General features: G+C 47.6%; 1 protein-coding gene across 3 annotated transcripts in view; it reads left to right on the top strand.

Moving 5' to 3' along the window:
• LOC133347511 (synaptotagmin-1-like) overlaps window positions 1–13,786 on the top strand; it is a 303,405-nt gene that overhangs the window by 246,244 nt on the left and 43,375 nt on the right. For all 3 annotated transcript variants that reach the window (XM_061559832.1, XM_061559831.1, XM_061559830.1), the window contains 3 exons: window positions 1,001–1,117; window positions 7,452–7,619; window positions 11,116–11,283. In XM_061559832.1, coding sequence (XP_061415816.1) covers window positions 1,001–1,117; window positions 7,452–7,619; window positions 11,116–11,283 — 453 coding nt within the window. The remainder of the gene's footprint in view (window positions 1–1,000; window positions 1,118–7,451; window positions 7,620–11,115; window positions 11,284–13,786) is intronic.

The raw sequence follows: 13,786 nt of genomic DNA, 5'->3' as shown, positions 1-13,786 counted from the left end.
TTTTTCTCTGCCAGGTAAGGTCCACTGAGCGACATAAGAGCTATCTTTCAGAAGCGACCTGGCCTGAAATGATAGCTCAACGAATTGGCTTATATAATGTGAAGATTTATAGCAGCCAAACACTCTACACGCATGTTGATTCTAAATGTGGAGGGGAAAACCGGAGGACCCGGAGAAAAATCCACGTGGCCATGGGGGAGAGAGAGACACCCAAACTAGAAATATACAGCAGGTGTCAGAGGCGGGATCGAACCAACGACCGTCTGTATACTAGGCGAGGTAGTTAACATCTCGCCACCGCGGCGACATACCAAGATAACTTGCATAAAGATTTATTTTTATTTGTAACCTACATATGCACCCTTGAATCTGTGCAAGCGTTATTGGTCTGTGCCTTTTATCACAAGTCAATGAAAATATTGTCCAGTCAAACCTGGTTAAACCTGGTTGGCTTAGCTTTCACATGTATATATATGTGCAGTGCTGTGGTTAGAGCCCTATATTCATAATCTGTAGGTTGTCAAAGACCAATCGTCCCTCTGGGGTCAATAAAATCAGTACTTTTTTGCAGCGTGTGTACAGTGATTTTACTCTAGATATGCTGGCCTTGCCATAGAAATGAGGAATTCCCATCGTTCAATCAAGGTTGAACAACGGAGGTGAGCGAGATGATGTCATGTCCCGTTTACACCTTTATATATCTATGATTGGAGCGTGCTGATGACAGCACTCTGGTATCACCATGGCAGGTGACGATGTGCTGTCTACAAGTCACACCATCACTCACAAGTGGCGTCTCCTCCACACGTTTAAAAGTTCCACATTGCCGGTGCGGTCAAGATATTGCGCTGCCCATTCCGTGAACTTTGTTCGTACACTGCGGTCCCTCCTTCACGCTCATGACTTGCCATTCTCCCCCCCCCCCCCCGTCTCTCTGCGCCTCCCACTCTCTCTCTCTCTCTCTGTGTCTCGTGCCCTTGCTCTCGGCTCACAGGTGTAGTCGGAGGAAGACCTGGAGACTGTCCTCACGGAGGGAGATGAGAAGGAGGAAGAGAAGGAGGAGGAGAAGCTCGGGAAACTGCAGTTCTCCATCGATTACGACTTCCAGAACAACCAGGTACCTGCGCGTGGTGCCACCAACGTGGGCGCTGTCACATCGGAACTGAGAGCAGGACCTCGTCGCTGTGTTTCTCATCGCTCGCAGGGTCCGGCATCCACCCTCTCGTTTCAAAGTTCTGGCTGTGCCCATCTCAAGCGACTCATCGCCACCCCCCCATGCAACTCCCGCTCCGCGTGGCCCGGGCGGGGGGTAGGGGGGGGCATTTAAGAAATCTGACCCCCATTATTTTCACTGCCACGATGTGAGATCACAGCGGGGACCCCCTCCGTCCGCTGTGCTAACGATGAACACCAGAGCAGCGTGCCCGTTAATCGCTGACACGCCTGTGAAACGTACGCCTCTGTCGTCCGACACGACCGGGGGTTGATGCTCCTTCATGCCTTTCAGTTTTTGATCGCATGACAATGAAGCAAAGCCATTTTCAGGTCTCCGAGATGGATCGAGCAAATGAAGTGAAAGGCCAAACTTTCATGGCGCACACCATTTCCGTGCGTTTTAATCGCGAAGGCTTTTGCTGAAGCCCAGACCAGAATCGTCTAAAAACCCAGAATCTCAGTGTCGCTGGTCCTGAATCGTGACACGTGGCGTCCTTTTCACGCGGCTTCTCTATATTTCTCCGTGGAAGCTGCTGAGCACGTTCTGTTGGTGGCTGGCTTGAGCGTATGCTTATTTACGTCTGCAAATAAAGTGGAATTTTACCCAGAGGCCCCCTTTTCCCCAAAGCTGCCGGGGGTGATGATTCCTCGCTTTTCTTCCGCAGACCTTTTAAACGAGCGCATTCGTACGCGGAGCATTGACGGAAACGTTATTCGACCATAATTTGAATGTATGTCAGAATTAATAAATATATTTTAGCTAAAACTACAAAATCTAAATCAATTCGTCGGTTGTTATGAGCCTTACCACAAAACGTAACAACAACAACAACAAAAAACCCTGCCATTTTAAGATGCTCCCGAGGATTTGTTGATTTGCCAATTTCAAGCCTCGATACGTCCGGCAATTTTTTATTTTTTAAACGAAAAATGCAGCTAATGTTATCATCGTCAAGTGTGGGGAAGAAAGGCTCATAATACATACTAATGAGGCTCCGCGCACGATGAAGACGCATTCGGCGTTCGCAATGAAACCGCGAGTGCCCTGAGCGAGCGATACATCTTCCCGGGAGGGTGGCGGAAGGTGACATGCGTTAGCACAAGACAAATGCTTCGCGCGGACAAGGACGCTTAAAAAAATGAATTTTGCATTTTGCCCATTCTTTTCCCCGATAGTCCGCAGTCCTCAGCATGCAGCGCATGCCCATGGGGTTTTCTTCATGGTCCAGTGTCGCAAAGTGCATTGCGCACTCGGTAGTATTAAACATCTCTTTTTTTTGTCCCCCTTCCGGTGGATTATGTCTTCAACCATCAGTTATATTGCGCTCGTGCTGTTATTATTGCGGTTAGGGCACAGGAGATAAAACGAATAAATGGCAGGAGTACACGAAGTGCTGGTCAGATGCATTAGGTCGAGGGAGGCCCATCAGACATATACACACACTGCCCAAGCCACACCAGGCTCTGTTAGGGAAAGGGGGTTCTGCATTTGTATTATATGCGATTTTAGCCACGTGCGTTAGTTACAGAGGAACACTGGGCACATGGGGCCCACTACGTTACGTTAGTTATGGGGGCTGCCAAGGTTCATTAGGTCCAGAGGCCACTGTGGTGCGTGAGGTGTGTGGGTTGCATTAGTTATGTAGCGGGAGGGGGTCATCTAAATGTGAAAGGGTAAAGTGATAACCAAGATGTGTTGAGCATTCACCCTGCTCGCTCTCCACCCCTATCCCCCCCCCCCCCGCCTCTGTGAAGCAATGAAATGTCACGATTTAGGACCACGATTTGAATCAGAATTCTAATTCAATGTTTTCTTGTTGCTTTTGTTTTTACCGTCTCGTTTATATTGTGATCGGTGGTTCTTTTCACCCCTCCTTTCTCATCGTGTAAGGCTTTTGTCCGCTGCGCTAGATTGTGCGTAACGTTTCCAGCAAAAAACAATCTGCAACGATTTGCATGGCTTATGAACCGTGGGTTACTTGCGCCCTTGATTCAACGCGTGTATCGTGAGGCTTACGAACCCCTGGTTGTCGATGCATTGGTGCAATGTAACAACCTCACCGGACACCGAGGTGCATTGGTCTCAACGGCGTCTAGCAAGGGGTGTTAACGATGGGGGGAGGCGGGGGGCTATGTTAGTCAGTACAGCTCATCGGATTTCTCTATTCTAAATTTTTAAATATCTAATTTTGTGGTGTTAACCAGTGCATTAAACACAGGGTCTACTTAGGTGCGTTTTAAGTACAGGGAATATTGTGTTTTATTTTTGTTATTTTTTCATTAACTTAAATTTGATATTTTTTTATCTGAGGACGATTGCTTGTGTTGCGATTGAAACGTTGTGATTTTTTTATTTTTTTATTGATTTTTTCTATCTACGTGACTTTACCGAAAGACCCAAAGAGTTGACATTGTATTGTACCAGGTAAGGCCCAGCTGAGCTCTGTAGCTCTTTCTCAGAAGCGACCTGGCCACACATGATAGCCCAGCGAAGTGGCTTTTCAAGTGTAAATGTAAAGCGGCAACCAAACTCTCTGAACGGCATGTTGATTGTAAACGTAGAGGGAAAACCTGGAGGACCCGGAGAAAAATCCACACGACCACAGGGAGAAGAAGCAAAGTTTAAATATACAGGTGTCAGGGTCGGGATCGAACCGACGACCTCCTGCATACCAGGCGAAGTAATTATAATTCTAGATTTGAAGTTTCTTATCTACTTCCACCATCTGCATCACAAAGCTTCAGCGTCTATTTAATTCCTCGTCACAGCCATCTCTGAGACATACCCAAACGGTTGTGCTTTCGCTACGTTGTCCCCACCTGAAGAAGGACGCTTGTGTTGCGCCCGAAACGTCGTGATTTAATTTAGTTGTATTCTTTTATTTAAAATTTTTACCTACGTGACTTTACCGAATAAAAAACCCAAAGAGTATGAAGTAATTATACATTTCCACATCACGAGGATGAGCCACTTTGATGAGCTATCATTTGTGGCAAGGTCACTTCCGAAACAGAGCTGTACAGCTTAGTGAACCTCACCTGGTAAAATAAAAAATATAAATTGTTTAAATTGTGTTTTACATTCCTTCAGCACGTTCGGCAAATAGTCTGCGAATGTGCATCAGACCGCATTGGCTGGAAATCCTTAGCACCGGAGCTGTTTGTTTTTTTACATACAAAAGGTAGTATCGGTTCATTACTGCGCCGACAATAGGCAGGTTATGAGCTGTCATCGCACACGGGCTCGTTATCCTGCCGCCAGCTCGGAGATGATTGTATCAGATGACATGCACCTATATGAGTGCACAAACAATATTTCCCCTGAATCGTTACTCTAATATCCACTCTCTCTTGCTGTCGCTGGCCAATGAGGGATTGTCATTACGCCTTCATGCACATGATGCCGTTGCAGGAAAAAAAATATTTGCCTGTGTATATATACACACACACACATTCCGGGCATTGAATGGTGTTCAAGTCTCCTACTTATGGGGAACAGTTATTGGGATCACTATAAAAAAAAACAGTCACATAAGCGCCAATCATCCGCCGACTACATTATTAATGCCTATAGCGACAACAACAGCAACAACAACAACAACATTAACGTGCTGAGGCTGCCGCGTCGGCAGTGGTGCACAAGGACGAATCACAGACAACCCCAACACGTGCAGCACACACAGAGGGGCGCCTCCGTCCCTCTGGCCTCTCTTATGTGCTCCAAATAAGGGCCATCGCCTGAAACGTCGTGTATTATATTTTTTGGGAGAAAATATTATCAGTAAAAAATTTAAGATTTTTTTTTTTGCCGGTAACAGCAGGTCATGCTGGGATTATCACGGTTGGCTACGTAAGGGGCGAAAGAAGTTCAACATACGTACATGCTATTTATACCTACGGTGGTCTTTTCGTTTTTTTTAAAGAAAATTTTATTCTTAGGTTTTTTCGGTAAAGTCACGTAGGTAAAAAAATTAAATTTAAATTAATAAAAGTAAAATAAAAATCACGACGTTTCGGAGGCAACACAAGCTTCCGTCTTCAGGTGGAACCGTCACAGCCCGACAGCTGTATCAAGTAAATGAGAGATTACAAGAGATACCACTCCGTATATATAATGGTTTCTTTTATTAATTTTTTTTTACCTACGTGACTTTACCGAAAAAATCTAAGAATATGAATCATTGCAGTCACGAAAGCTTCAAATCTAGAAGCACATATATCCATTGATGGCCGTGAACCCAGTGGTGAAAATTCCCCATTTCTATGGCAGGGGCCAGTCTTGTAATCATCATTTGTGGTTTATTCTGCCCATTCCATGCATCACTACTCCAGGCACCATCGACCAATCACTCGTGTTTTCCCACAAAGTGGTACTCATTCTGTTGAGCCTTAGGTTGACCTTCGACCAGGATTTGATGAACTTGTGACCTTGCAATTGTCAGGTCACCGGGCCTGATGATTAACTAAAGAGCATTCATTGATGTCACGGTGCTCGACAGTGTTAATTTCATATTTCACTCAACCTTCGACAGCCCCATCACCTCCTCAGAGATGGCAAAACGAGCACCACTTTGTAGGAAGCGAACAGTGACATCCTACGGACGAACTGTCCCCTGCCATGAGAACGTGGAATTTCCCCCGCATTGGCTCGGGGCCACCGATGGCAATGAGCGCCGTCTCATTCAGCTGCTTCCCGTTCGCTTCACATCACCGCCCGCACAGCTATCTGGAGAATCCAGGTGGGGGGATCGCTTGAGCCTCACGGTTTATATTTTTTATTCTCTCCGTTCTGTTGACCGTATAGTAAATATGACAGGTTTTATCGAGTGAATCGGCCGGTGGCCGAGTGCTCAATCTCTCCATTTAAGTGACCTCAGAGGTCACGAGATCGGCTTCTGTGCCGCCGTGTTCTGCCCAAACACACACACACACATCGACATGCCTTCATTGCTGCCGGCGCGGTGGATCGAACTCCATTGCAACACCTGGTCTTAAAAAAAAATCATGCTTATTATAGAGCTCGCGTTGAGGGATCTCTCCTACCGCCTCCTCCTCTGCGGTCTCTCATCCTTCTTTCTTACGCTCGTCTTTCTTTTCGCAATTCTTCTGTCAGAGTGATGCGCTCGCTCTCTCTCTCTGTGTCTAAATCTTTCTCTAACTCCCTTACGCTCTCGCCATTCGATCCGCGATTCCTCTGGAGTTGACCAAGTGTGTGCCACTTTGTGGGAAGTCTCCGGTGGTGGGCCTGTGGAGAAACTGCCCTTCCGCCACTGGTCAGGGTTTGGCAACCAAAATAATAAATTGAAGATAAATTTTTGTTAGAATTCGATAACAAAAAAACTCAATGTTTCAAGAGCCACCATTGCATGTGAATATGAGATGGTGATCTTTATTGAATAACTTTTCAAAGCAGTCCTTAAAGACTATAATACTTTTTATTTTACCAGGTAAGGCCCACTGAGCTATGTAGCTCTTTTTCAGAAGCAACCTGGCCACAAATTATAGCTTAACAGTGGCTTATCATGTGGCAATTCATAGCAGCCAAATACTCAAAACGCATTTTCTAAATATCCACATGCGGGTTCTTAACCGGAGCCCCAGGTTTTCCGACCCGTAACCATGGTAATGTGGAGTTTCCACCACTGGTTCAGGCCCATCATAGAAAATGAACATCACCGACCTTTGACTTAAAACTTTTGTGACTGCAGAAATCCACATTGTTCGTTTTTGTTTCGGTAAAGTCACGTAGATAGAAAAGAAAACGTATAAATAAATAACATTCAAATAAAATATAAAATAACACAAACGGTCGTCATCAGGAAAAAAAGTTGACGACCGCTTGTGTTGCGATCGAAACGTCGTGGTTCTTTTTTTTTATCTTTTATCATTATTAAATTACTTTTTCTATCTACGTGAATTTACCGAAAAAAAACAAATAATATCACCGACCTTTTAGCAAGGGTTTGCCTGGTGAGGGTTAGCCTCTGCTTGCACAGGTAATGATAGTCATTTACATTTGTAAGGTGATCTATAAGGTGAAATTCACCCAGGGATCTCAGTGCACCGTTGGGAAATATAAATACTACAAGGTAGCGGAGAGTCCACTGGTCAGAGGAAAGCTGCCATGGTGTCACGGTTGGTAAACTGGAATTGCGATTGAAAGGTGACCGATTCCACCTCTGTTCATGACATCTCCTGTCTCACCCTCCCTCTCTGCCTCCCTCTTCCCGTGCCAGCTCACGGTCGGGGTGATCCAAGCAGCCGAGCTGCCGGCTCTGGACATGGGGGGCACCTCGGACCCCTACGTGAAACTCTTCCTCATGCCCGACAAGAAGAAGAAGTACGAGACCAAGGTTCACCGCAAGACGCTCAACCCCGTGTTCAACGAGAGCTTCGTCTTCAAGGTGACTCCGTCCGCCCGCCCGCCCGCGGCGCCGCGTGGCTTTAAACTCTCCGCTGCGGTGGCTTCTCGCAGGCCGTGCCCCTTAACATCAGCTGGAGGTTGACCACGCCGAGCGGCAGGGGAGCCAGTTTGATGAGGATGTAGCCGCACGGAAGTGCTGTGCCGTAGACATCGAGCGTCCCGGGCGGTGCAGCCGCACCTGGGGGGGGGGGGGGGGGCTGATGCCGAGAGGGCCCCAGCTGCTGGGCTGAGAGAGAGAGGAGAGAGAAATTGGACATGGGCTCCCCGCGTCAACGCCTTCCACCGTGGGCAACGCCGCGACCTCCAATTAGAGCGGTTGGCTACGTTCGGTGCGCAAGAAGTTAAACATGCATACAATGTGAAGAATTGTCATTTACTCAAACGAAGTGAACACCTCAAAGCAGTGTGATAATATCGAAAATGTCACTTATTTAAGTGGATTGATATAATGGTTATCGCGATCAGTCTAAAGATTTCTGCCAGTACATTACGTAATAATAATATGGACAAACCAGAAGGCATATACTGGTTTCAAGGTTATTGGCGATGATCAGCATGTCATGAACATGAACTATTTCCAGTGAATGCACTCCAGTGTATCCTGCTTCGTAGTTAACGTGAGCACGTTGCACTACGTACGGTGCGAGAGAAATTCAACAAACACACGTGCATACATGCATAGGCACGTACGTGCCAACCACGGCACCGCCATAAGCGCACGGCGTTCCATTCAAGGAGGTTAAAATGAAGTCGGTGCATTTGCTCCATTCAAATGAGCGTGGGGAAATGCCCGTGTGCATTTGCAGCCCCGACCGAGCCAGGGCCTGTCACTCTTAAAGGGCAACCACAGTTAACTCCCCATGAAAAGTGGGATTCGTTTTATCGCCCCGGGCTCCATTCCCCCCCCCCGCCCGCCCCCCCAAGTCTACCCCTCTCTCTGCACCTACCCCCTTCCACCCCTGTCCACCCTCCCCTCTTACCCCACCCTGGAAATGGAGCCTGGAACCTCTCAAAACAACCTGCAAGCGCTTTACCGCCCGGTGGAATTAAAATGTCACATGCAACACAAACGCGCGACGTATTGTTCGTCCTTTGACGCCGTACGGACTACTTTTCTCGCGGTTCAAATCCTGTTGAGGGCCCAGCTCGGCTCATCATGCCTCCAGAGTGCGAATTTTGAGTTTATCGAGAAGAAGGCAGGGGACCAGAATGAGTCTCGGGGAGCAAGAGTGGCCTCGTCCACCAAAAATACCAAAAAGCAACGAGGAAACAAAACCGAGTACAGCAATGAAGCGAAGAAATCGGAACACACAGAGTCAAAACAACAAAAACACCGCAGCGTCACACGAGGAGTCTAAAATATTGACGGACAAAGCAAGCGACGTTTTGTTGGGGAGTCGGTAGAGTGAGAAGTGGCTCGGCCCATATTCCGTTGGGTAAAATGTGCTGTCGTACTTCAAGAAGCTAAAATGTCAAATCCAGCGTGCGACTCAACCGGCAGTCGGGAATCTGTGAGTCGTACGATTACGGACGTCATAGCAGGGGAGAGACGCTCAGACTTTGACTTTGCTAATGGACACACGTTGTTATCGTTATTGTTGTTGTTGTCATTTTTATTGGCTGGGTGCGTGGCTGGATGCGCCATCCACAGAGCGATCAAACTGCGGTGGAGTCTCACATCTGAAATGAGAGAATCCATTGTGGAAACTCTAAACCAGGCGACGTGGCGTCTCTCCAAGCAAACCGCCCGCACGCGCGGATCGGTCGCGGCCTTCGCGTCACCAAACGTCGTAAATCGGACGCCGAGGTTGGGGGGAAGGGGGTAGGAAGGAGACGTGGTGGAGAGGGGGGGGGCCCTGCGGTTGTTGCGCGCGAGCGGGATGACGCCCTCGCAAAAAAACGAGCGTGGCGGCAATCCGCCGTGGCTGCGTTCCGCTCGTCCCCGTTTGGTTCATCATTGTGGCGGCGTCGCGTTAACGGTGCCGCCGGTGAACAGTGGGCGCCCCCCCCACCCCCCCCCCCTTGAGTCTGAGTCGTCTGCATAGTTGTGCTTCACTGCGCAGGGCACTTTGCCCCCCCCCCCCCCCCTCTGAGTCTCTTTGGAGAAAAAGAAAACGGACAGAATGAATGACCGCAGAGATAATCCTAAGTGTACTTAATTTGTTGTGTCATGTTCTGTCAATATGTACTGGATCAGATATGAGTAATAGCCCCGAGAACGTAATAAGTTACATTTTTTTGTTACATACATCTGTATGGGTTTCTTTCAGGCAATTCCCCAAGTGTTATTGTTTCTGTGCGCGATAATATTGCACTGCCGCGTCTCTACGGCTACAAACAAACGTCCGTCGGCTGATTTACGCAACAAGTTAGTGTTCATGGACACCCATTATTTACGGAAGACTACATTTTAACCCTTTTCGTGTGCAGATCGTTTGTTGGCTCGCTATCGTTGAGGTGGGGAAGTCAGGCGTGATTGTCTAAAGGGGGGGGGCTGTCTTCTCCAATTCGATTGAAATTTGAGTAGTTAATTCTCTTTCAAACATTGTAACTCGCGGCCTAGTTCTAAGATCAACCAACCAACGCTACAGCCCCTCAGAGATTTCCATTGCCAAACACCCATTTACTCTGCAGACACCTTGATCTGCACGTATTTGTTGTGCACGCATAGTAACGGCGTCTTAATTACACCCTAGTACTGATACTCGGGGGTTTACCGCGAATTGTGTTGAATAATTTATCCGTCGTGTGTTCAGTGTGCCCCTGTGTGCGCGTGATAGCGCACTACTTAGCGCACTGCACCACGAACCTGTCAGCCCAAGTTCAATGCCTGGCCATGGCTAACATCCATACTAGTCTTGGACCCACTCCAGCCCAGCGTCACGAGAGCACCTGGTGCGGCGTGTAAACATCAACATCACCAACAACAGCAACCGCAATTCGCCACTAAGGTGGTCGGCGACGTCACCGCGACGCTTGTGCCAGGCTAGGTGCACTTTAAGGCCACGTGAAGTGTCGAACGCCCGCTGGCAGGAGGTCAACGGAGCAGACCCGGGTGTCATGTAGACATCGGCGCGGGGGAGACAACACGTTTTGTGTGTGCACGTGAACTACAAATCATGACCGAGAATCGAACACAGGTCAGCGGGTTCAACTCCTGGCTTTGCACATCCCTGGCAGGGATCATCTACTGAATCATGTCTTTCCGCCTCCCTGAGGTTGACTCAACATGTCAACAACAACAAACACAACGCTGCTGCCCACACAACCACAAATTGCGCTGCGATGACCCCGAGCATGCACATTACGCGTGCCGAACTTCTTTCGCACCGTACGTAGCCAACCACGCTCATCGTTGGCTCGGGGCAAGAACAACAAACGAAAGACTAAAATCATCTCCCGGCGCACGCGGGCGCGCTTGCTACCCCCGCAGTGTGCGAGGCTCACCGAGGGGCCCTCTTATCGCCGTGGTGCAGGTGCCGTACTCGGAGCTGGGCGGCAAGACCCTGGTGATGGCCGTCTACGACTTCGACCGATTCTCCAAGCATGACATCATCGGCGAGGTGAAGGTGCCCATGAACACCATCGACCTGGGCCACGTCATCGAGGAGTGGCGCGACCTCGTCAGCGCCGAGAAAGAAGAGGTGAGTGGCGCTCGCCGTCTCTACACGACGCGCACAACAGCAGCAGCAGCAGCAGACGCCGTTCGCCACTAAGTGGCGGTTGACGTCACCACGGCGCTCATGCCAGGCACACAAAGACGCACGCACGCACGCACGTCATTTAATACCTGCGTTGTAATGGAAAGCGTGCATTTGGATCGTGATAGGCATTCATTAACTGCATTCATCTGATGACAGAAGCGTGTGTTGCTTCCGAAACGTCGTGATTTTATTTAGTTATTTACATTTTCTTATTTATTTTTAGTCTCATTTTTTATTTCCACCTACGTGACTTTACCGAAATAACCAAAGAGTATGCATTCATATTTCCCGGATCGCTCGTTAAACTGGAGCAGGCACGTGGCCAGTAGTTGCCACAGCTATAGTGAGAGCTATACTGAATGTGGCGTGCCGGATGGAGTAATGATCAGTGACCCGGACAGATCCGGTGAGAAATTAAGCCCTCCCCCCCAACCCCCCACCAGAGAGTATTACGCACAACCGCGTAACAATTTTGAGAAGAAGTGTTTGTTCCGTTACGTAAGCAGTCACTTTGGAAATAAAAAAAATAACCGTGTCATCATCCACTTATTTGCTTCTGTATCGCCCGGTGCTTTTGTCAAAAAAAAACGTTCCAATGTCTCCAGCACCGACAGTGTTGAGTTTTTTTTTTGAAAGCACGGACAACGTGCTCCTGTATCATCTCTCGTGTTTTCCACATTTTTGATCGATCCTTATCTGCCTCTCTAATTTTTGTCCTAGGTACACACATACTCTGATGTATTTTCCTAGTCGTGGTCCTCTCAGCAATGATTGTACTTCGATCTGTACACTTCGCTCTCTGTGTGCACAGCTTTTGTTTTATTTATGTTGGAATACAACTTTCTCAGCCTTCTTTGCAAAGTTCTTCAGGCATTTCCTGTCATTCATTTTCATTGTCTGTCGTGATGAATAAGTCATCGGCAAATCCGAGATGGCTGATATGCCTTCATTTGGTTTGGTTATGCCTCTATTTGAATCCATATATTTTAGGAAATATATTTTAATATTGCTGTAAATATCTTTTCTCAGAGCATATCTCTGCATCCGCATCCTCTTCTGAATTACATTTTGCCCCCTTTCTTCCCAGTAAACGTTGAACGTTGGGCCAACGTAGGCCCAACAGTTCCAACCACGTGCCAGCATTGGCCCAATGTTGCATGTTCACTTTGTTTATGCAATCCTAGTGTAGCAGCTCATTATTTGCTAATTGTTTCGATGAGTCATATTTTTGGTTATTTGATTAACACAATGTATGTGAGCGGTAGGGTGTCTGCTTCAGGTTCCCTTGAATCAAATTCCTTTTGATAGTCAATAAAATATAGGCACATAACGGTGTTTGAAATTATTTTGTCTTCAGTGGAACCTCGATTTAGACCTTTTTTGGGTGGAGGGGTTGGTATGTTGCGTGTGTGTTTCAAGTAAAAAAAAACAGCAGAAACGTCAGTTTCCACTTCACTCCCCATCCTCGATGCCAGCATCAACGGTTTGCCAGCTGCGATGAGTAAATCGTCAACTAAATACATGGTGATTTTATTCCACCATCCTTTTATGTGCGTGGCCAATTCAGGATCATCTTCAAAGCTAATTCACTTTTTATTTATGTCTACGTTTGGATATTTATTTAACAACCCGGATAAACAAACGCCGAGCTAAAAATAATACAAAAGGTTCCGACTTCAGTCAGACTTTAAACATCCTCTTTTTTGCAAGTGGGCAAATATTATTTTAATTTAATTTTAATTGGGTTTTATCTCCTTCAGGGTTGATAATGTGCGTTGCACGGGTGTACGCTAATGTGCATGTTCAACGGTAAACGTTGGTGCAGCTGAAGCCGTGTAACAAAGCCTCCACATTTGTAGCCCATTTCAGCGGAGGATGGAAGGAACCGTTCTTCCTCACTTCTGTTCTGAGAACGGGGAAATGTTCAACGCAGAATAATAGCCGAGCCGAGTGTCCCTCCCATCTTCCCCAGACTTTGTTCAATTGCTACGTCGCTCTTGGAATGGAGTCACATTGGGCACAATTACATCGGCTTAGCGATGCGCGCGCGTGTATTATATCCTTGTGGTTCACGCTCTGCATTATGGTCACAGTGACCTGCGTTTAATTCGAGGTCCATTCATTCTATCGACGGCACGTGGTATCCAAAGCTGTCCTGGTCCCCTCGATGTTGACACAGCCCGAAATGGGTACTTGGTGTGCTGCATCAGCATCGGAGCACTGGGGAAGCAAAGGCAGCTATCCGTGGTGCTGAACACATCAGCACTTTCATCTACTGCGCTCGCCTTCATAGGTGCTCACTCACAGCACTCGGCCCCCAACAAACTATATAGCTACAAGTGGGATATTTGGCGATTTTATATTGGTTCGTGCACTGCATTATGGTCACAGAGAGCAATGTTCGATTCCTGGCCATGCACGCCATCGGTCGTACACGACAACC

This window comes from Lethenteron reissneri, chromosome 26, assembly GCF_015708825.2.
Source record: "Lethenteron reissneri isolate LAM-NWPU_2019-01 chromosome 26, ASM1570882v1, whole genome shotgun sequence".
Classification (NCBI taxonomy): domain Eukaryota; kingdom Metazoa; phylum Chordata; class Hyperoartia; order Petromyzontiformes; family Petromyzontidae; genus Lethenteron; species Lethenteron reissneri.
This window is presented reverse-complemented; position numbering and strand designations above follow the sequence as displayed.